Genomic DNA, 22,467 nt, shown 5'->3' on the forward strand with positions numbered 1-22,467 from the left:
CAATACTTAGAGTCCTGACCTTTCCACTGCCTTAATATCATTTCCATCATTCTTGTGAAGGAACAGGAGCAATTCTGTCTCCCTGCACACCACCTTCCTTGGGTTAATTTTTTTAATGTCCTGTGAAATCATATGTTACAATTTGAGTAACAGTCTGAATAAACACAGATCAAACAAACTAGGCAGGCTCAGAACATTCACCCCACCCCCACCCCACCCCCCAAGATCCCATCCTTGCCTCTCCTGGGAGCAGACAGAACCCACAGGAGTCCCTTTAAGGTTTTCCACAGCCCTATCCTCCTAATCAGCAGGCTTGTTTCATTGCTTGCCAGGTTTGTTCACCCAAGGACTACAAATAGGGCAGTCAGTCCCCTGCTGACTCACCTTAAGGTGGCCCCGGGAGAGGCATTACACACTGCCCCTTACACCGGCAGTCCCCATAGCATTGAAGGAAACCAGTGTTGGGTTCTTCCCAGAAACTGCTCAAGCTGCATCCCTTTCCCCTCTGTCAGTGCTTGCCTCCTGGCCTGGACTAAAAATGCTAACAACTAACCAGAGCCCTCCTGCCCAGGCCTGCCCCTGCTTCCATAGTCATCTGTAGCACATGGGAAGAGAATTCAACTCTTGGCCTTTCAGCCTTGATCATCTGTTTTCTCAGTTCCCCAATTCAGGCACTTAGGCACTGCAGTTTCCATAAGGGACTGGATTCCTTTCTCCACCCAGCAATATAGGTTAGCTTTTATCAAGTCTTTTCCAGCTTACATTGTTAGGCAGGTCTTCTCAAAGATCTAGACAAAACTAAATTCACGTTCCCTAACTATAGTAAGACAATACAATAGTACAATTTTTATATTTTAAAATATGTATATTTAGTACATTTCTTCAAAGAATGTTTATTTTATGTGCGTGCCTAAGTGTATATGTACACCATGTTTGTTCATGAAATCGTAGATGTCAGGAGAGAGCATTGGATCTCCTGGAACTGGTGTCACAGGCAATTGTGAACTGCTGTATGGGTGCTGGGGACCAAACCTGGGTCCTTGGAAAGAGAAGCAGCCCCTCAACCCTGAGCCATATGACTTCTTTATGTCCTAATACAATAATATGAATGTATGAGTTACTGGAGATTGCTTCAAGATTTGAAGCTCTTTTTTATAGTCAAAACATACCTGTTGGCCCTAGAAGAAAGCTGTTTACCTTTATTTTTAAAATACATTCTTTTTTTTTCTTTTTTCTTTTTTTTTTTTTTTTTTTTTTTTTTTTTGTTTTTCAAGACAGGGTTTCTCTGCATAGCTTTGCGCCTTTCCTGGAGCTCACTTGGTAGCCCAGGCTGGCCTCGAACTCACAGAGATCCGCCTGGCTCTGCCTCCCGAGTGCTGGGATTAAAGGCGTGTGCCACCACCACCCGGCTATTTTTAAAATACATTCTATAGTCAGGCATTGGTGGCACACACCTTTAATCCCAGCATGAGGGAGGCAGAGGCAGGTGGATCTCGGAGTTCGAGGCCAACCTGGTCTACAGAGTGAGTTCCAGGACAGCCAAGGATACACAGAGAAACCCAATCTCAAAAAAAAAACAAAAAAAAAATTCTAAATATTTCTTTAGTTATATATTTCCCCCATTAGATTCCTTCCCCGTTTAACTGTAAAAGTAGAAGAACTCAAGCCTCCTCATCTTGATTTGGAGTGAAAGGAAACACTTGCACTGTCTCCAGAGACAACCCATCCCAGGAAAGTTGGAGTCTCTCATCTTAAGACGCTATTTACATGGTGCTACACACAACACACACGCACACACACACATGCATGCACGCATGCACACACGCATGCACGCATGCACACACGCATGCACCTGTGCGTGTGCCAGGGGAAAAGAAAAGGAAGTCTGTACTTCTTATCCCAATTCCTTCACTTTTCAAACAAAGAAGTGGTGTGATTAGTACTGAGAAGTTCTATTTTTGCCAAACAAATGACCTTGGCAAAGGCTCTAAGGCCTGATTTCTTAACCTGTTGTGACAGTTATAAAGCATTTCTGAAAACTATTAGCTGTGTTGACATCAACACGTCTGGTTTATGTCCCTTTCCTTTGAATTTGGGCATGTTTGAGATTGGTACAAAAGGAATGGACTGATGTGATGCTGCGTTCTGAGATGGGGCCATAAGAGACAGTATAGCTTTACCTGCTCGCTCACTAGAAACCTCTTGGATCCCAAGTTACAAGTCTTACTATTTGAAGATCACCATTATGAAGAAGGCACATATAGTTTCTCCGGGGGCTATAAAATAATAAAAATTTTATTATACTCCTGAAATTAGAATATAAATTAAACCAAATTGTTTTAAATTGAGACATTAATTGTAATCACCAGGGTACACATTGAGATACTGGCCTAAAACTACAGTTTTTAAAAACCTACATCTGGTCAAAATTCACAGAATAAGAGACAATCATGGGGAGCCCAAACCCAGTTAGTACATCTCCAATGCAACCACTAAGCCTAAGGTTCAGGGGACATCTCAGAAGAGGGGGTGGAAAGATTGTGAGAGCTAGAGAGGACCAGGGCACCTGCTGCTAGCATCTTCCAGACATGCCAGGGAGGCTGGACCAGTATGGAATCTCAACGGTATGGTTGCCTAAACAAAGACCTGCATAATGACACCAGTTGACACAGCAACACGGATGGCCGGAACTTCACAGGGTCTCATTCTTAGATGAGAGCTACAGGCGATCAGTGGCTGCTGGGAGAAATAAACACTTTTCTCCAGGGATGAGCTCTCTTAATAGGTGATCAACCCCAAAGTAGTCAACCCTAAACACATGTACATACAAGCAACACTAAATGGACTCAATAGGTAGGGGTGTGTGCATGTGTGTGTGCGCGCACATGTGTGTGTGCTCTGTATAGTGAGACCCTATCTAAAAAAATAATTAAAAAACACAAGAAAATACCATGGGACCAGGGAAATAGCTCATTTACTAAAGTGTTTGCTGCACAGGCATGAGACAATGAATCCCTAGAACCCACTGTAAAAAGCCTGACTCGGGTGCCAGTGCTGACTGGCAAGCCAGCCTGGCCTATTCGGTGAGCTTCTACAAGTGAAGTGACTCAGTTTCCAGAACATAAGGTGTGGGCTGTGGAGATGGCTGAGTGAGTAAAGTGCTGTACAAGCGTGAGGACGTGAGTTCAGATCCCCCAACACCCATGTAAAATGCTGGATGTGGTAGCAAAAGTGTAACCAGGCACCGGTGGGTAGGGTCGGGGTGGGTGGAGACAAGTGGATCCTGGAAGGGCCCTTAGCCCATAGCCGATCTAGCCAAGAAACAGCGAGCTCTAGATTTCGTGAGACCTTTTCTAAAAAAAAAAAAATTAGAGGGAAGGAAATAGAGGAAGATAGCCCATGTCAGTCTATGGCCTCCACATACACATATACAGGCAAGCACAGTCACCCATATACACACGCACACAACACACACACACACACACACACACACACACACACACACACACACACATACACGTAAATAAATAAGGTGGATGTCTCCTGAGGAATAACATTCAAGTTTGTTCTGTAGTCACATGTGCATGCACACACATACACACAAAATAAAGTGAAATTGTGTGCCAGAAAAACATCCATTTAAAATAAAAGACAATCAAATATTTAGGATATAAAACACGGAAGACATAAAATACAGAAAATAACAAAATGAACATTGTACATCCTATCTTATTAGTAGTCACATTAATTTATTTTTTTATTTGATGTGAATGACTACTTTGCCGTGTATATTCTGAGTTCCAAGTGCATACCTGTTGCCCAAGGAGGGCACCAGATCACCTGTGAGTCACCCTGGGGATACTGGAACTCAAACCTGGACCCTCTTGAAGGGCTTTTAACCATTGAGCCTTTCCCCAGACTCTAGCACTAAATTTGAATGGGCTAAATAGTTAATGAACATGTAAACACTGACTGAATTGATTTTTTTAAAGAATGTGTGTGTGTGTGTGTGTGTGTGTGTGTGTGTGTGTGTGTGTGTGTGTAGGTTTTTTGCCTGTACCACATGTGTGCAGTGGCCACAGAGGCCATAAAAGAGCATCAGATCTCTTTTAGGACTGGAGTTATAGACAGTTGTGAGCTGCCAAATGGGTGCTGGGAATTGAACCTGCGTCCTCTGGAAGAGCAGACAGTCTTTTAACTGCTGAGCCATCTCTCTAGCTCCCCTTAGTGGAATTCAGCTGAATAATGTCAACAAAAGACACACCTGAGATTTAAATACAAAATAATTCAGAAAGTAAAAGTGTGTAAAACAATAGGTTTTAAGTACACACACACACACACACACTGATATTAATTACAGAAAAGATCATGAACTTGAGAGGGAATTGTGGGAGGAAAATAAATGGAAATAATACAAATACAGTAGTGAATAATCATGTACGAAATTCTCAAAAAACTAAATTTAAAAAGTGTGGGAAAAGATTGAACTATCCCATGTATTCCTTACAATATATAATTATTATATGCTATTCAAAAATAAATAAGAAATTTCATTAAAATGTGCAAAACAGTACCCAAAAGAAAGTTGGAATTGCTATACTAATGTCAGGAACTATATATATATTAGTTTTTCTTTTCTTTTTGAAATAACATAATTACATCACTTCTCTCTTCCCTTGCACATCCTCCTTAACTCGTCCTTGCTCTCTTTCAAATTCATGACTTCTTTTTCATTGTTGTTACATGCATATATATATATATATATATACATATATATATATATATATATATAAAATCTTGGTCTGTATAATGTCACTTGTATGTTACTTTTCCAATATCATATATATCCAATACCCAATTGTATATAGTAATATACATATAATATACATATAATTTTCAATATCATATAATAATTACTAAATTGTTCTGACAAAGTAGTTACTCATTGTTGCTCAAAATTCTCCACATTACAAGGGAAACAACATTGATAAAAATAAGCCTAGCCAATTAACTCTAGAAATAATTAAGCAACAAGGACAATGAGTCCAGGAGGGATTGATATCTAAAATTACTACAGCATTATTTTAATTGTTCATTTTTTTCATCAAAACCTGACAAGCTAAAAATGGCAGAGTGAAAAACCACAAATAATTCTCTTCTCCAAAATATCAGTAAAATGACTGGCAACTCATTGCAATCAGTGAGCCATAAAAATAAGTCAAATGCTTATGTGTGTTCGGAACTAAATGGGAGAATCTGAGACAACAGGCAGAATTTGTGGCATTTATACTTGTCTTACTTCTAGCTCCCGCTCTCTACTTCCAGCATAGTCAGCGGAACTGACAGCCCATATTCCAGGTGAAAGCATTAGCCTGGCTGTCACCACAACTGTCAAATGGACGAGGAACATATGTAAAGCTTAAGTTTCTCAGGTAATTATTATCTGGTCTGTTCAGTGGCTTCCTGGAAGACCCCACTTATAAGGAGGGTTGTATTTGACCCAACTTGCAGTCACCCAGTATAAAACTTTATTTCAGTAGGGTTATAGGAAGGAAGTTTTGTAATAAAGGTACCGATCTAGCAGGAAGAACAATATACCTAAAACATTTCTATTTCAGTTAACTAACAGCATACCTCGAGAGTTGATTTCTAATACTCAAAAGAAACTAGCCTTGAAGAACTTAATAATTATCTTTATTAGTAAGCTAAATCTCAGATATTTAGGCAAGTTCTTGGTATGTGCTCCAGGCTGGATTTGAACTCACCATGCAGGCCATGCTGGGCTTCATTCTGCCTCAACCTCCCAAGTTCCGGAATGGTAAGCATGCACTATCATGCCTACTTTTTCTGCTTACTTACTCTAAAAATTATGGCTTGTTTGAATTTTTTTAAACTATAACCATGACACAAACTCATGTATATTCTGGCATTTTATATTTTCATGCCTAGGCACTAGTATCCCAATCTAACGTTGTAGACTGAAAAGTCTAAAACTGTAATGAGTGAACAGTTGGGGTTAAGTTGAAGTTCATAATCAAATACTACTTGAAAGAATTCTTTCACTAGGGACTGGAGAGCTGGCTTAGCAGTTAAGAGCACTTGATGTACAATCATGAAGACATCAATAATGAAAAATGGAGTTCAGATTCCAAGACTACATAATAAGTCAGGTATCTAGCAAACACCCATAAGTAACTCTAGTGCTAAAACAGACAACTTTTGGCCTCTGCATGTACAAGCATATGCATCTGCGCGCACACACACACACACACACACACACACACACACACACACACACACGTATGTGCCCTTGCAATTATGCATGTACATGCATACAATTTTGTTTGACATAAGAGCCATTGTTCATACAAAAATAATTACTAACACAAAAGTAAGGCCAGCCTAGGCTACATAGTGAGTTCCAGACAAGTATGGCTACAGATTGAGACTGAATCAAATAGTTAGATATATGAAAGTTTATAATAATACTTTTTTTGATTTTTTTGAGACAGGGTTTCTCTGTGCAACAGCTTTGGCTATCTTGGAACTCTCTTTGGTTTTTTGGGGTTTTTTTTTTTTTTGGTTTTTTTCCTTTTATTTTATTTTGCAATACCATTCAGTTCTACATAACAGTCACAGATTCCCTTGTTCTCCCCCTTCCTTCCCCCCTCCCCTTCCCCCCAGCCCACCACCCCATTCCCACCATTCCTCCAGGGCAAAGCCTCCCACGAGGACTGAGATCGACCTGGTAGACTCAGTCCAGGCAGGTCCAGTCCCCTCCTCCCAGATTGAGCCAAGCATCCCTGCATAAGTCCCAGGTTTCAAATAGCTAACTCATGCAATGAGCACAGGACCTGGTACCACTGCCTAGATGCCTCCCAAACAGATCAAGCCAATCAACTGTCTCACCTATTCAGAGGGCCTGATCCAGTTGGGGGCTTGGAACTCTCTTTGTAAACCAGGCTGGCCTCAAACCCAGAGATCTGCCTGCCTCTGCCTTCCAAGTGCTGGGATTAAAGGTGTGTGCCACCTTGCCCAGCATTATAATAATACTTTTAAAAGATAATCAGCATCAATGATTTAGAAAATGCATTTGGCAATACACAGCCATGAGGGTAGCTAACTTATCATTCAGCCTAGCACTGTGAATCCTATCCACTGCAATCAAACAAGGAATGGATATAAAGACTGGAAAGAACAAATAAAGAACTGCACCAATTTGTATACAATATTATATTCTAGTTACAAAGTTTCACGGTATTAACAAAAAAGATCCCTAGAAACAAGCTAAGAGTTTAACTTCTTCACTGGACACAGATGAATGTCCAAAAGTTTTTATTTCAAGGGTAGGAGGATGGCTCAGAAAGTAGAGCACGAAGTTTACATCCCCAGAACACATGTAAAAAGCCAGGTATGGAGGCACAGGGGAGGCTGTTGGTTTGCTTATTTTGGGTTTGTTTGTTGGGGTTTATTTTTTTTCGTACATAGTCTCACCATGTAGACCTGACTGGCCTGCAACTTGTTATGTAGACCAGGCTAGCCCCAGACTTGCAGAGGTCTGTCTGCCTCTGCCTCCTGAGTGCTTGAAATCAAAGACATGTGTGGTCATACCTGGTAGTGGCACATGTTTTGAATCCCAGATCTTGGGAAGGTAGAGACAGGCAGAGTCCTGGGGCTCATCAGCCCTTCTGGTCTACTTGGAGGGCTCTTAGCCATTAAGAGACAATCCAAAAACTAAAGTGGATGTGTTCCTCAGGTTGTCCTCCCACCTCTACACACAAAAATGCATGAACACCTACACATGCATGTGTATCCACACAGGAATACATACACATGCATACACATATACATACACACAAAGATACATTTCTATATACTAATAATGAATAAGCGTATGGAAGCTGAGATCAGAAGTCCAAAATCATTTATAATGCCTTCAAAGAAAATTGTTCTTTAGATAACCTATAAAAATGTATAAAGGATCTCAATGCCAAACCATACAAATTTCAATAAAAGAAATAAAAAACATTTTGATGAACGAAGACAGACTTTGTTCATGACTTAAAACAACCAGCATAGAAATGGTGTCAGTTCTCCCTCAAAATTGGTCTATTTAACACAATTTCAAGCAATGCCTTTTGTACTGACAATTTGATTCCTAAATTATGTGGATATGCACAGCCCCTAGAATAACTAAAGATGTGCTATAAAATAAAAAATTGAAGATGGAGGGATCACTCTACTCTATATTAATATATACAGATGATCTTTGATTTACATTGAGGTTACATCTGGATAAATCAATTTGAAGTTGAAAATATCCTAAGACGAATATGCACTTACTGCACCTACTCCACTGATCACAGTAGCTGAGCTGCTATGCGGAATCTTGACTGTTTTCCCTCACCATTGCATAGTGACTGAACACTGCCCTCCATCGCCAGAGACGATCTGGCTTTGGTTTGGATTTGATTTAACTTGTTGATATAAAGATTAGATGTTAACATGAAAGGGCGACCATCAAATACAACAGAAAAGGAACAAAATGCATGCACCACTGATTTGATGGCACTGCGTGGGATAGTTAAGTACAGTATGCAAATAATGAGAAGTACAAAGAGTCCTTTGGCCTGGCTTCCTGGGAGACAGTGGAAGAAGGGTGTTAGCGTGCATAGGAGAGAACTTCTGGATATAGTTTCCTATAGAATTAGCAAAAGTGGTCCACACGAGCTAGCCTTCAAACTCCTCCATTCTAGAGTATTCCCCAAGAACGAATCCTAGCAGCACATCATTCATGCCACTCAGTGTTTGTGCACTCTGGGAAGACTAACAGGCTGAACAGGTGGGACAGGCACTTGAGAGGTGTGAGACTTCGTGGAGAGAGGGCTCCCATCCGTGGGACTGTGGCAGTGAGACAAAGCAAGCCTGGCCCAAGCACTGCAGCCACTCTCCAGCAGCAGGACTCAGGATGAGACAAAGATACCTGCTGAACTCGGGGGGGGGAAGGCTTCTGCCCAGAGTCTGCAGCGAGGGGGCGGAGCTGAGCAGTCGCAGGTCTGGCGGGAGGGCGGAGAGCAACTGAGGCGGTGGGGTGGTGGGGTGGTGGGTGGAGCACTGGAGGCTGCAGGGACCCGGGAGCCCGAGGGCGGGGCTGCCGGGCAGCGTGGGGCGGCGTGGCGCAGCGCACTTAGCTGGCTTTGCAGCCGGTGAGACAGTGAGCCAGGCCGATGGCGGTGACTACAGCCCTGTCTGCTGCAGCGGCGGCTGCGGCCCTATCAGGCCTGGCAATGCGACTGTCGCGTTGGGCGGCGACACGCGGCTCCTACAGCGCCTTCTGCAAGGGGCTCACGCGCACGCTGCTCACCTTCTTCGACCTGGCCTGGCGGCTGCGCGTGAACTTCCCTTACTTCTACATGGTGGCCTCGGTGATGCTCAATGTCCGCCTGCAGGTGCGGATCGAGTGAGCCATCGCCCGGCACCACGGCGGCCCCTCGGGCGGAGGGCGCCACCCGCGCCACCCGCGCCAGGCGGCCGCGGGAAGGACCGTGGGGCCGCGCAGTGCCCAGAGACCGCGGCGGGGGGCGCTGGCGGGACGGCCCGGGCCCCTCCATTTTAGGCCTCCTCCGCGGAGGGCCCAAGGTACCATATCCCATACCGCAAAAAAACCTTCACAGCCGAGTCCTTTTCCACTGCATCCAGAGAATCACCAGAGTCTGGCAAACCTGTTGCCTCCCATTGGCCAGAAAGGGGGAACACTCGAAAGAGGGGATGCTACGGCAGGATTTACCAGGCCCTGTGCGGGAAGGTAGGTGCAGACAGGTTGGAATGGAGGCTGTGGGTATGACTTGTTTGTGGGAATAGGGAATACACCATGGCACACATGCTGCTTAGCCAAGCTTGGAAACTGAAAAGGTAGGCGAGGCTGTTCCCTGCTGGTGGTTCCATGATTGGGTATTGGGCGGCCATAGCATCTTGGAGGGCCAGCTCATCACCAACACACAGACAGGAAGCCCCTCCCACCCACCTTCCAGGTCTCAAGTCCCTTTTTTTTTTTTTAAAAAAAGTCTCCTGAGATGTAACCTGAACCCTGAATGGGACAGGATTGGGCCAGTGAGCCACCAGGAAGGTCCCATGAGGAGTAAAGATTTGTCCATTGATCCTTACCTGTTGGGTGGTCAGATAAAAAGGACAGTTCTTTTCTGAACCAAACCTCAGGTCTGTCCCTTCTTTGCATGGAGACCCAAGGATAGTCTCTGCAGCTCTGCACAGCCCTCCTCCAAACTGCTCCTGCACTGTTGGGGATTGGGCAGGGTCTGGCCTCTGCCTGCTCCTCCTGCCCTCCCTCTTGGTCTCCTAACCCGGTCTGGGGGCATTCCTCAGGCTCTGCATCTGCAGACAGGAAAGAACAGGAACTATTCCTCCCTGTCTGCCCGGCTCCCTGCAGCCCCTGCGATGACACTCTCCAGACCCAGAAGCCCATCTACCAGCCATGGGCAGCCTGGCAGCTGTGTACCACAGGATCTGGGGAAGGGGAAGGACTCCAGGAGCAGGCAGCTGCTGTCAGAATAAGGTAGAGAAGGAGAGTGCACAGGAGGCCAGTTCTGAAGTCTCCCTCTTTTTTATTTCAGGTCTTGCTCTTCTAGGTGATGGCTCACCACTTCTGAGATCATTTCAAGATGGATCCCTACATGGAGATGCCTGCTGCTGTTCCTGTAGCAGCCCGGGGAGCAGCTGAGTGAAGAGCCTACCTAGAAGAGGAAAGGCCCTTCTGGTAGAGGCCTAGAGGGGTGGCGTGGCTCGGGTCTTCTGGCCCTTCCATAGAAAATATGCCAGTGTACCTTGGGCACTGATATCTCCTAGCAACACTGTGAGGGAGATGTCTTCTCCCACCTCATGAACTCAGTGGGGCTCAATGAAAGGCGTGGGATTTGCCCTTGTTACACACAGGATAGTGGGGAGCTCAGCCTGCCCTAGACCTCCATTCCCCCACCTCCTCTGCAGTCTTCTTTGGGGTTGGGAGGGAGTAGAGAGCTGCCAGGGGACCTAGGGGGAAAGAGAGACCATGGGGTAGGGAAGCTGGGCATCTCCCTTTCCTTGGAGTGGTCTGGAAGACAGGCCCGTAGTTGAGTTCATGAACAGAGAGGAAGGTTCGAGAACTTCCTGAAATGTCTAGTCCTCCCTACCTCTCTGGTGCTTGACCAAGGGGCTCCTGAGCAGGTGTGTTCTAGTGGACTGCAAATGTGGTTCATGGGAGGTTGAGGAACTACGGGCTGAAACCCATGGTCTGTATGGCCCTGTTTCTCTGTTCCCAGGCTTGCAGCCCCATTCCTAGCATCACATGGGAAAAATCTCCTCCAGATAGGGTGAGGATAGTCTGTCAGGAGGCCCTGCATAGGCTAGAGTCTCCAAATGCCCAAGGACAGCCCAAGGGATACTTTTACTACTTATCCAACACTCCCCCAGCTTTTCTATGCTGGTGTCTCAAGGTCCGTGCATTCCATTCCTGATGCAGAAACCTTCAGCATGCCAGCCAGCCCCAGGGACAGAGACCCAAATGAAGATCTGTCTTAGCTGAAGGCACAAGCTGAAAGGTGGCTGCCACATGCTCTCTGCTGTTTGCCACAGCCCAGAACCCGATGGCTTCCTTCTGCCAAGTCTTGCTGAGTAGTCCATATATGTATGTTTGAATGCATGTGTGCACACCTGTGTGTAAACATGTGTGATGTAGATAGAGCTCCTGGGAATCTCCTGTTTTCTGTGTACAGGAGAGATCATGGACTACTTGGAGAAATGGGTATGGAGTCTGAGGCCCTGCCTTCTTAGACCTCCCAGTCCAGGGAAGCCCCTCCCTGCTCATGCTCAGGCATGGACTGTGGTGTGAGGTCAGAGGCACTGGCATTGGACTGGATTCTGGGCCCAGTGGCGTCAGTCAGGAGACGGGGATAGAAGGAGGACTCAGCTTTGTGTTCGAGTCCCGTTGTGGCCCTGAGTAGTCTGAGCTTCTGCGTCGTCGTCCCCCCCGCCCCCGCCGGGCTACTTTTGTTCCTCCATGGTGCCCTCGCTGTGTGATGGGGTGGTGATGCACTTTATTTCCTTGCAGTCTGCATTGCAGGCAGCGGAGCATCAATCAGTTCAGAGACTTGGCCTGGATGAGCACGCATTTCCTTGTGTGATGAACTCTGCATTGCCAGTGTTGTCTGGTCAGAAATGGAGTTCCGATGCTGTCACTTGTTGTTGTCTCCCAAAGTGAGAAGAAAATCCTTGGGTTCAGTACACCAAATACCGTCTGCACGCCTCCTGTTTTTCTTGGGTGCCATACCGTACCCGGGTGGGGAAGTGGCGGGGTATGGGACAGCAAGCCCAGAGGGTCATCCAGAGCTGAGCAGGGAAAGGGCAGCTTCAGAGCCTCCTTCTAGACTGTCCTTGACAGGACCACCACCCTCCGCTCCCCCTGCACCAAGGGGGGGAACAGTCGAGCTGGCCCGGAATGTTGCAGTTTGTCAAGAAGCATAGGTCTTTTGGCTTCTAAAGACTGGTGTCAAAAAATGCTTAACTGAAGTTGAACTTCAAGGGTAAAGGGAAGTGTAACTGTGGTCTTCTACAGGTCAGAGATTCCTGAAAAGGTAAACCACCCATTAGGCAATGTTTTGCCTATTTTCTCTTGGCCTTAGGATCCAAAGTCTATCCACTCAGAGTAGCCCTCCCCCGGGCTCCCCCAGAGAAACAAGGAACTGATAAGGTTGAGGTGAGAAGGTGGTTGGCAACCAAAAAACTAGGTGAGCCAGACAGCAGTGGTGGCACACGCCTTAAATCTCAACACTCTGGAGGCAGAGGCAGATGAATCTCTGAGTTTGAGGCCAGCCTGGGCTACAGAGCGAGATCCAGGACAGGCACCAAACTACACAGAGAAACCCTGTCTTGAAAAAACAAACAAAAAACCAACAACAACTAGATGAGCCGCCCAGTGGTGGCACGCCTTTTATCATGACACTCAGAAGGCAGAGAGGCAAGGAGATCTCTGAGTTCGAGGCCAACCTGAACGACAGAGTGAGTTCCAGGTCTACACAGGGAAATCCTGTCTTGAACCCCACCCCCAGAAAGAGAATTTAGGGAAGACAGAAGAAAGAGGGGAGGGGAAGGCTCAAGGCAAGGGTGAGAAAGGAATATAGGAGAGTGAAGGATAAGCTCAAGGCTGGTGTCCCTCTGGAAGAGGCCAGAGGCCTGTGCAGGAAGACACTGGAGCATCGTGGGAGAAACGCCCACCACACACTAAAAAGGCATGCTCCAGCTGAGGAGTACAGCCCGGGTTTAGGGGCTCAGGTTCTATTCATTTCGTGTATGTCTCCAAGGGTCCCCAGGGGTCAGAAGACCATAATGCCAGCACTGGGTGTGAGTCCACGTGGCATCTGCCGGTATAAGCACAGATCTGCGTCCCGCTTAGTTTTCATCTCATTAGGTTGCACTCTCAGGTCACATGGTCCAGCAAACCAAGAAGTGAAATACCCAACCCAGAGCCAGGCCCCCCGGGTATGGTAATGAGAGCACGCCCCCCACTGCTACAGAGGATTTAGGCAGACTTGGCGTGCCATGGTGATAGGTGGTGGCTGGAAAGCCCTGCGCCAGAGCTGCTTCTGTCTGGTCCCTGGCACAGTGGTCCAGTCCAGCACACCACACACACTGTGCATTGGTTTGTTAAGTGACCTTCTCATGCTTGTGGGCATTCAGTGGTGTAAAGGCTGTTTGCCAATTGTCATGGGGCAGCCTAGTTGCTGGTAGGAAAAGGAAGCAGGTGATGAGAACTGACATCCAAGGAGATCTTGCAAGGTAATTGCACTACCACATGCTCTGCATTCTGAATCTCAGCGTAGTCCCACCACCCATAGTCCCACCTCCTTGTCCTGTGTCCAAAAAAAGAGGCAGGATCTAAAATAGACCATGATGCAGAAGCACCATTGCCTGGACCCTTGTCCTTGTGTAGCAATAGAAAGGTAGGCTGGAAAATGGTGGAATAGCAAAGGCAAGAAGTCCATTCTGTGTGGGGTCCAGGACTCAGATAAGAAAACCTGGGCTTTGGGGAACAGGCCTGCTCCAAAAGGAGCTCCCTATGGGGAGCAGCTGGAGCCATGCAGAGATGGACCACCTTCTCTCCATACCACCTCCAGAAACTTCCAATCTAGGTGACTGAGTCAGGGGAGAGCAAGTTGGCAGTAATCAGGCAGTTCTAGGATAAGCAGAGCTTCTGGAGAAAGCTAGAAGGAGGAAGAGCAAGCCAAGTCTCCCGCCCCTAATACCCTACTGCAAAGGCTGCTGAGTCTTGGATGAATGGGGGAGCAGGAGAGTAGAATGTGAAATTGAACTGTGTCAAATAATGTTCCTCGTCCCTCCCACTTCCTGCTTATCACTCCATATTATTGATTTTTTCTGCATTCAAAGGTGTCTCGGCCCCTTACATGAAGGCATTTTACATTTCCCGGTGTTTTGTCATCCCCTTGGTTGCTGTTCACATGTTTTTCTGTTTTCTGGCATTTGGGGGAGGGGTATCGTTTTTTATTTGTTGTTATACAGTTTTATAGGTGATGAAATGGCAACTGTCATTGAGGACTGACATGTGGCATACTCATGATCTGTTTCTAAATACACGCTTTTAGATATGGACGGAAGGGTAGGCATGGTTTGGGGCCTTTGTTTAGTTCCAGCACCGTGATACCAGGTTACTTTCCTCAGCTCAGCCAGGGATGAGTCTTTTTTGAGGAAAGGGTCCTCATTCTGGGTCACAACAGCTTTTTAAGAAGCTACAGCCTTTCATTGCCTGAGCTGGGTGTAGTTCTCTCTCCAAGACCAGTATATCAACTCGAACCCATTACTTTCCTAAAACGTTTATCTCCTCCCCATTCATGGCCAAGTCTGCTTTCTTAGTCTCTGTGGACATAGAAGTTGATCTATTGTCTATAAGACGTTCATTAGGTTTAGAACTTTTTCAGTTCGATACATTAGCATGGCTTATTAAAAGCATTCGTTTTAGATTCCTTTGAATACATGTAAGGGCAGTATGTGTTTCATATGCCTAGTGGCCAGTTGTAATTCTCTTTTCAAACAGAAGCAGTAAGTTTTTAAAAAGAGGAAATGGGGTGTTCTTTTCTATCGTTGATTAATAGGAAATAATTTCGAGCCAGGATGTCAGCTTGAATGTGCCCCGTAGACCAGTCTAGCTCATTCTGTCCTCCACCCTCTCTTCTAACACATGGCGAGAATGCATGTCATCGTTTAGAAACACTAGCTGCTCTCAAAGGCGAAACAGAAAAAACAGCGGGCATAGAGAGTGATGAGTGGAGCCGAAAGCAACGCAGCCCTTGGAAGCTAGGCCTGAAAGCAGGTCCGGGAGGCCAGGAAAGCCAGCCAGCAACAAACAGGCACCCTGTGCAGGGGGAGGGTGGGGAGGGGCCTGGGGGCTGGAACTCTGTGATTTATATGGACTTCTGAGGCACCAATGTACCTTGATGTCTGCCGTGAACGGGAACCAGGATATCTTGACTTGCTCACTTGTGACTCAGAAAAGTTAATTCTCATGTCCAAACCACGGCTTGAAACAGACTCACCATCAAGACTCAATCCCCAAGAGAAACTTTCTGTTGACATAGGGTTCATGCATGGCTTTGGAATGAACACCTGACAAATAAATATAAGGGCTTGGGAATTTTCTATCCATTGAATCTTAATGAAAGACTCCTCAAGGGTGTGTGTTAGCAGTAAGAACAAGAACCCCAACAGGAAGAGTTACAAAAACAGCAGGTAAATACTCATTAAAAACTGGTTTAGATGGAGCCAGAACAGTGGATTAGATGCAAGCAGAACTTCTCAGTTTCTTCATGGCTCAGCATCAAAACAGGCAAAGAAAACCTCAGTGAGGTAGGTGACTGAGAGACTGCACTGAACATCAGTGGTGGATGGACCGATTTGGAGGGACCTGGAGACTGGTGATAGGACCAGAGACCAAGAGAGACCATGGAGCCCGCAGCGGTGTGGAAGTCTGGCAAATGAAGGGCTAAGAAAGAGGAGAGTGTGACGTGGTAAGCCAAACCAACCCAGATATGAATGTAGAACACAGAGGCAGTGGGAACTTAGCTGACCCTGGACCTTCAGAGCAGGCCAGTGCCTGAGACGCGCTCTGTGCTTCTCAACTCTGAACTGTGATGCCAAGAGGAGGGGCATTCTGAAAAGGTTGTACTCAAACTCTGCGTTGGGAAGCATGAATTCTTTGCATTTTTCGTGTCCGTGGGACTCCCAGCAAGCTTTGCCAGACTGTACTCAACTGCATATAGCTGTGGTTCAATATGGACCTAAGAGTATTCCACTGCAGCAAGTTCACTGAAAATTATATGCTGTGGGGTTTGGGTCAGAAGCACAGACAGGAATGGAGCTCACTTCCCTCCATACCAGCGGTGCTCGCAGGAGACTGAATAAGCATGTGCAATCCTGTGCCGTTACTTGGGTTCGGAAGTCTCTAGTGACAGGTGGTGGACGTGCAGGGCCTGCTGTGTCTATACCTAGACCACTTTGTTACCTCACCCTCAATGCGGGCTTGGGCGGGGATGCCCGAGATCCAGATGTGCAGCACGGCTGACAGACAAACTCTATGGCATCAGGGAGCTAATCTGGTTGCAGTTAACTTGCAGCCGGGGGAACTTTGATTCCATGCTGCCTTGTACTAACAAGCAGGAAAACCAAAACCGTTTGAATGAGCTTTCATCCCCAAACACTCCTCCTGCCAATTGCTCTCTCCTCTCTGCAAGGGGTACACAGCCCAAGGAGACACAGACAGAAATGAAGAGTGTCAGGGGCAGTGAGTACCCAGTGTTACACAAACACTACAATGGAGACAGTATTTTCTCATCAGGATTGTCTTTTCTCAGCCGGGCGGTGGTGGCGCACGCCTTTAGTCCCAGCGCTCGGGAGGCAGAGGCAGGCGGATCTCTGTGAGTTCGAGGCCAGCCTGGTCTACAGAGTGAGATCCAGGACAGACAAGGCTACACAGAGAAACCCTGTGTCGAAACACACACACACACACACACACACACACACACACAACACACACACACAATTTCTTTCTCACTGACAAGCTATTCAAGAGTTCTGGCCATGACTAAAAAGACCGAAGTTAAGGAGTAGGGGAGAAGGCTCAGTAGTTAAGAGTGCATACTGCTCTTGCAGAGGACCCAAGTCTTGTTTCCAGCACTCATAAAGAGCATCCCACAACTGCCTGTAATTCTAGAGCCACCGAATCCAAGGTCCTCTTTTGGCTTCTGTGGGTATCTTCACTCATGGGTATATTACCCTTCACCTCTGTCCCCATAATTAAAAATAAAAGAATCGTTTTTTTTTTTTTTAAAGACAAAACCTTGGAAGGGAGTGTCTCGTGAGGAGCCATTCACAATCGATGGCTTCTAGGAGAGGGAGAGGAGCTAGTTAAAGGGTACAACCCTGGCAGGTCACCAGTGTTCCAGTGGAAGGTTGCCAAACCTGGGAGTATCCAGTAGCACAGATCAGACAGGGTGGGTTTTCTTTCTTTCTTTTTTAAAGATGCAAAGGTGGGAGTGGGTAAGGAAGTGGGCGTGGATCTGAGAGGCACTGGGGGAGGAGTGGAAGATGACTGTGGCCAACATACATTATATGAAATTCTCAAAGAATTAGTAAATATACTATAGTTAAAAATAGGGAAAGGTGCTTGTAAGAATGTCTTTCAATATTAAATGTTCAATAAACATTAGTTGTTATTCTTAGAAAAAAAAGACCAAAATTAAGTGTTCAGGTATAGAAGGTACTGGGGGTATAGATCAAAGTCACAGAAAACCTAAACCAGTTAAATAACAGCGAACTTCTGTTGGGAAATTCATGGGCACAGATATCTGAATACAAGATGCTTTTAACAGTCTGGGCTACAGAGTGAGTTCCAGGAGAGGCTCCAAAGCTACACAGAGAAACCCAGTCTCAAAAAACAAACAAACAAAAAAGAAACAAAAACAAAAAACAAGATGCTTTTAAAATTCAATAAACAAAACAAAAAGGACTTTTCCCTATGTCATTCTATAGCTTATTTTTGTGTGTTTTTGAAACAAGATCCCACTCTATAGCCAAGGCTAGTCTGGAACTCACATGTATCCTCCTGCCTCAGCCTCCCAAGTGCAAGGGTTACAAGTGTGAGATGATATCCATGTCCATAGTGCAAATGCTAAGAACGAAGTAAAGAGAACAGTAAAAACTCAGAAGTACCAACTTACCATGAAAAGAACAGTTCATTAAAATAACCACACATGATGCAGGGTGGTGGTGGTGCATGCTTTCGATCCCAGCACTCTGGAGGCAGAGGCAGGCAGATCTCTGTGAGTTGGAGGCCAGCATGGTCTACAGAGCTCTACATGGTCTACAGTTCCAGGTCAGCCAGGGCTACACAGAGAAACTCTGTATTGAAAACCCAAAACAAAACAACCACATATGTCTCAATAGCAACTCCAAAGACCAAGGGAGCATGTGTAATATAATTCAAACTCTCACACAAAATACCTGCTAATCAGTTTACTATAGCCAGCAAAGTTAGCATTCAGAATCAAGAACCACTAGACCTTCCCAAGATAAGCTTCAACTTACAGAATTCATGACCGCTAAATCAGCACTGCAGGAGACACTTAAAGGAATCCTGCACCCGAGGAACTAGAAGACAAACACAAGCAGAGGAGGGTAATACATTGCATGGCAAAAGTAGGTCAGCAAATGAGAACTAGGAAAGAAAAGCATTAGGAAAACAAGGAAATGAGGCAAATTCTCCAATTAAAAAGCAAAGACCAGCTGACTAGATGAAAAATTATATTTAGCTGTTTGCTTCCTTCCTTCCACAAATACACGTGTGTAGGAAGTCATACAGAGTCAAAACATGGAGACAAACAACACCAGAACCCTGGATGTCTTTAGCCATTAGGGAAATGCCAGTCAAGACTCTATTGCGATTCCATTCCTCCTGAATCAGAATGGCTATTATCAAGAAAATGAGACAGGTTCAAACGCTGTTGAGAATGTGGCAGGAAAAACCTTATGCACTGATGCCGGGAATATAAAATAGAACGGCAGCTGTGGAAACCGGTGCGGATTTCCCTCCAAAGACTGAAAGCAGGACTGTCTCATGTTCCAGCTCTACTATGCCTAGGTATATTCTCCAAACAACCGAGAAGAGCATACAATAGATAGACCTGAACACCTACCCCTGCTCACCACAGTGCTATTCACAACAGCCAAGCTATAGAACCGGCCTGGGTACCTACCCATCAGTGGATGAGCGAATAAAGAAAATGTACAGTACATGAACAACAAAGGCGTTATTTAACCATAAAGAATAAGATTGTGGCCGGGCGGTGGTGGCGCACGCCTTTAATCCCAGCACTCGGGAGGCAGAGCCAGGTGGATCTCTGTGAGTTCAAGGCCAGCCTGGGCTACCAAGTGAGTCCCAGGAAAGGAGCAAAGCTATACAGAAAAACCCTGTCTCAGAAAACGAAATAAATAAATAAATAAATAAATAAATAAATAAATAAATAAATAAATAAATAAAAGAATAAGATTGTGTCATTTTCAGGAAAATAGATAGAACTGGAGATCATGCTAAATGAAATAAGCCAGATGGGCACGGTGACACACACACATTTGGTTCTACACCCTGGAGTCAGAGGCAGGAGGATATAGTTCCAGGCTAGTCTGGGCTGTAAGCAAAATTAAGTAAAGCAGACTCAGAGAGACCAGCTTCATGTGTTTTCTCTCACATATGTAGAGTCTAGGGAAAAACGTCACAAAAGTACAATGATTGGGACTTACAGAGCAAAAAGGAATCTGATCAGATAAACGTGGACAGGCAGATGATAGAGTAGTTGAGAGAGTGAATATGACCAAAGCATCTTCTATGTACGCGTGAAAACGTTACAATTTATCTGTACAATTAAAATATACTAATACCAAGTTTTTAAAAGGGTTTAAAATAATCAGCACATGTTAGTACACAAAGAGGGTGAAGACTAATGCTTAACAGTTTTCAGAACTTAGTTTCGTCAGACACTGCTCCAAACCCCTCACATAGACTAGACAGTACAACAGTCAGGAGGCTTCCAAAAGGGGCCTTGCAGAATCCCTCTGTGGAGATAAAGTAACTGAGCCTCAGAAAAGTAGAGCAACATGCTGGAGGCCAGACATGTGGTAGATAGACTTTGTGAGCCCAGGTAGTTTTACTCATGGTTTTGGAGGTCCAAAAGCCTGGTGCCAAAAAAAAAGAAAGAAAGAAAAATAATTTGTCTGAGGTTAAATTGAGAAGTAACAGACTAATTTCTTTGGCGGGATATTGGGAGCACAGCACGAAGGTCCTTGTGCCCACAGATGTCTGGGGAAACCAGGAATGTTAAGCATGCAGGATTGTCTTTCCAATGGGAAAAAAATGTAAAAACCCTGTTCTTCCATCCAGAAAGCTTGGAACGGGATGTGATTAATAGACTAGTGATCTGCCTTATCTTTTGGGCCAATCCATATCAAGCTCCCACAACCAGGACTAGAGATACTTAATAGTCTAAATGACCCTTAAATTGTCCGTATAGCCAGAGTCTTCCACACGCTCCTACAAGCTCTCACAAAGCTCCCACAGCCAGAACAAGAGGTGGATAATAGCCCAAATGACCTCTGTGCTATCTGTATGACCAAGACCAGATCAGAGCCTTCCCTAGGCCCTTAAGCTAGTACAGGTAGCCTATCTCTAGAATCCATCTTCTTGGAAGAAACTGCATGTACCCTGAGTTGAGTTGTGATGTGATTATGCTTCCTCGTGCACCGGAGGTTGTATTACACCAGGAAACTTTTTTCCAAATTGTACTGTCTTTAAATTTAATGAGTTTTTCATCTCTCCATAGCTGCTTCCCTACCTGGATACCTGCGGAGCCCCTCAGTGGAGGAGATTTAAAGGCAGCCTGCTCTTGATTCTGTTGCATGGTTATTTGTAGTCCCTCTTATGCAGGTCTACAGTGAAAAAGAGCAAGTGGGGCACATTAGAAATGCAAAATGTATAGTTTGAAGAGAAAAAGAGCACCAGGAAATTTAATGTTGGAGCAAGGCTTGTGCTGAAAGAGATAAGGAGATTAAGAAAAGCCAAATCTTCATTGGAACAAAGAAAAGGGTACCCTTGGGAAAAGATCTCAACTAAGCCTCAATTTGTAAAAGGAAAATGCCTAAGAATTTTTGTTTGTTTGTTTGTTAAAAGCAACAAGCTGGTTTTGGTGGAGTACACTGGTAGAAGGCAGGAGAATCAAGAGTTCCAGGACAGCCTGAGCTACACATTTTGAGCCAGGCAGAGTGGCACATGCCCTTAATCCCAACACTTAGGAGGCAGAGGCATCTATATCTCTGTGAGTTCAAGGCCAGCCTAGGTATACATAGTGAATTCCAGGACAAGCCAGGACTATGTAGAGAGATCTTGCCTCAAAACAAAACAAACAAGAGCAACAATAAATAACCAACAAAAGCTGGTAGAACTCTGATTCAAGGGGATCAGACTCCTTTCTAAGTGGGCAGCCAAACTTAGAAGTATTCTCTGTATGGTTCTGGCTTTAGAATCATGAATGATCCAAGAGCAATGGGGTTGTGAAATCTTGCTCATCAGTTAAGGAGAGCCATTGAGGCTAGGTAATATGTGGCAAAGCAGTCCCGGCCTGAAGGCTCTGAGAAGCCATTGCTAGAAGCTGGGAAAGTGAAGCTTGATTTTGATGGAGACCACAAGATGTTAGAGGTACCAGAGCTATGGAATATTTGCCAAGGACAGCTTCATACAAAGGGTGGAGCCATCACAATTGAAAGACCTTAAGGAGCCATCTAAGCCCTCTGACATCAGACATAGAGATACGGGATTTGATGTTTGCCCTGCTGAGTTTCTGTCTCGCTTTGGTCCAGTTTTTCATGATGCCCAAATTCCTCCTTTTGTGAGCACTCAGCCAATGCTCCTTACCATAATAGACTGGAAACCCTCTGGAATCAAAACTTCAAGAAATCACCTGCGCCTTATATCTGAGGCTTCACTACCAAGCTTGGTGGAAGCATGGTGAAATAGTTACTCACCAAATTGGCTACCATTCTTATTTGGAAGATTGTTTGGGAGATGTTTCCAAACTTTGAGTCTCTCTCAAAAGCCAAGACTTTGGCAGTCAGGAAGAATGGAGGTGATAACCTGAAGGCTAGTACAAGCTGCCCAGAAAATGCTGACAGGCAAATGTTGCAATTCCAGCTCGGTATTTGCTCTTGTTTTGTCTTAAGCTGGTAATAGGATGTCCATCTGCTTCCTTTCCTTCATCTCAGAAGGCGTACATTAAAATCTTTTAGCACATCATGTCTTCTACTGCCTGCTCCTGAATTTCCTCCAATTTTTACTTTCTTTTGAAAATGCAATAAAAATATAAT

General features: G+C 45.2%; 1 protein-coding gene across 1 annotated transcript; it reads left to right on the forward strand.

Moving 5' to 3' along the window:
* Positions 1–9,118: 9,118 nt before the first annotated feature.
* Positions 9,119–12,286, forward strand: Smim10l2a (small integral membrane protein 10 like 2A). The gene is made up of 2 exons (XM_028862385.2): positions 9,119–9,805; positions 10,629–12,286. The coding sequence occupies exon 1, from the start codon at positions 9,228–9,230 to the stop codon at positions 9,462–9,464; it is 237 nt and encodes a 78-aa protein (XP_028718218.1). The 5' UTR covers positions 9,119–9,227; the 3' UTR covers positions 9,465–9,805; positions 10,629–12,286.
* The last annotated feature ends 10,181 nt before the right edge of the window (positions 12,287–22,467 follow it).

Source organism: Peromyscus leucopus, chromosome X (assembly GCF_004664715.2).
Source record: "Peromyscus leucopus breed LL Stock chromosome X, UCI_PerLeu_2.1, whole genome shotgun sequence".
NCBI lineage: Eukaryota > Metazoa > Chordata > Mammalia > Rodentia > Cricetidae > Peromyscus > Peromyscus leucopus.

Bases quoted from the DNA above. Each gene is read 5' to 3' on its own strand.
- Smim10l2a (XM_028862385.2), top strand. From the start codon at position 9,228: ATGGCGGTGACTACAGCCCTGTCTGCTGCAGCGGCGGCTGCGGCCCTA.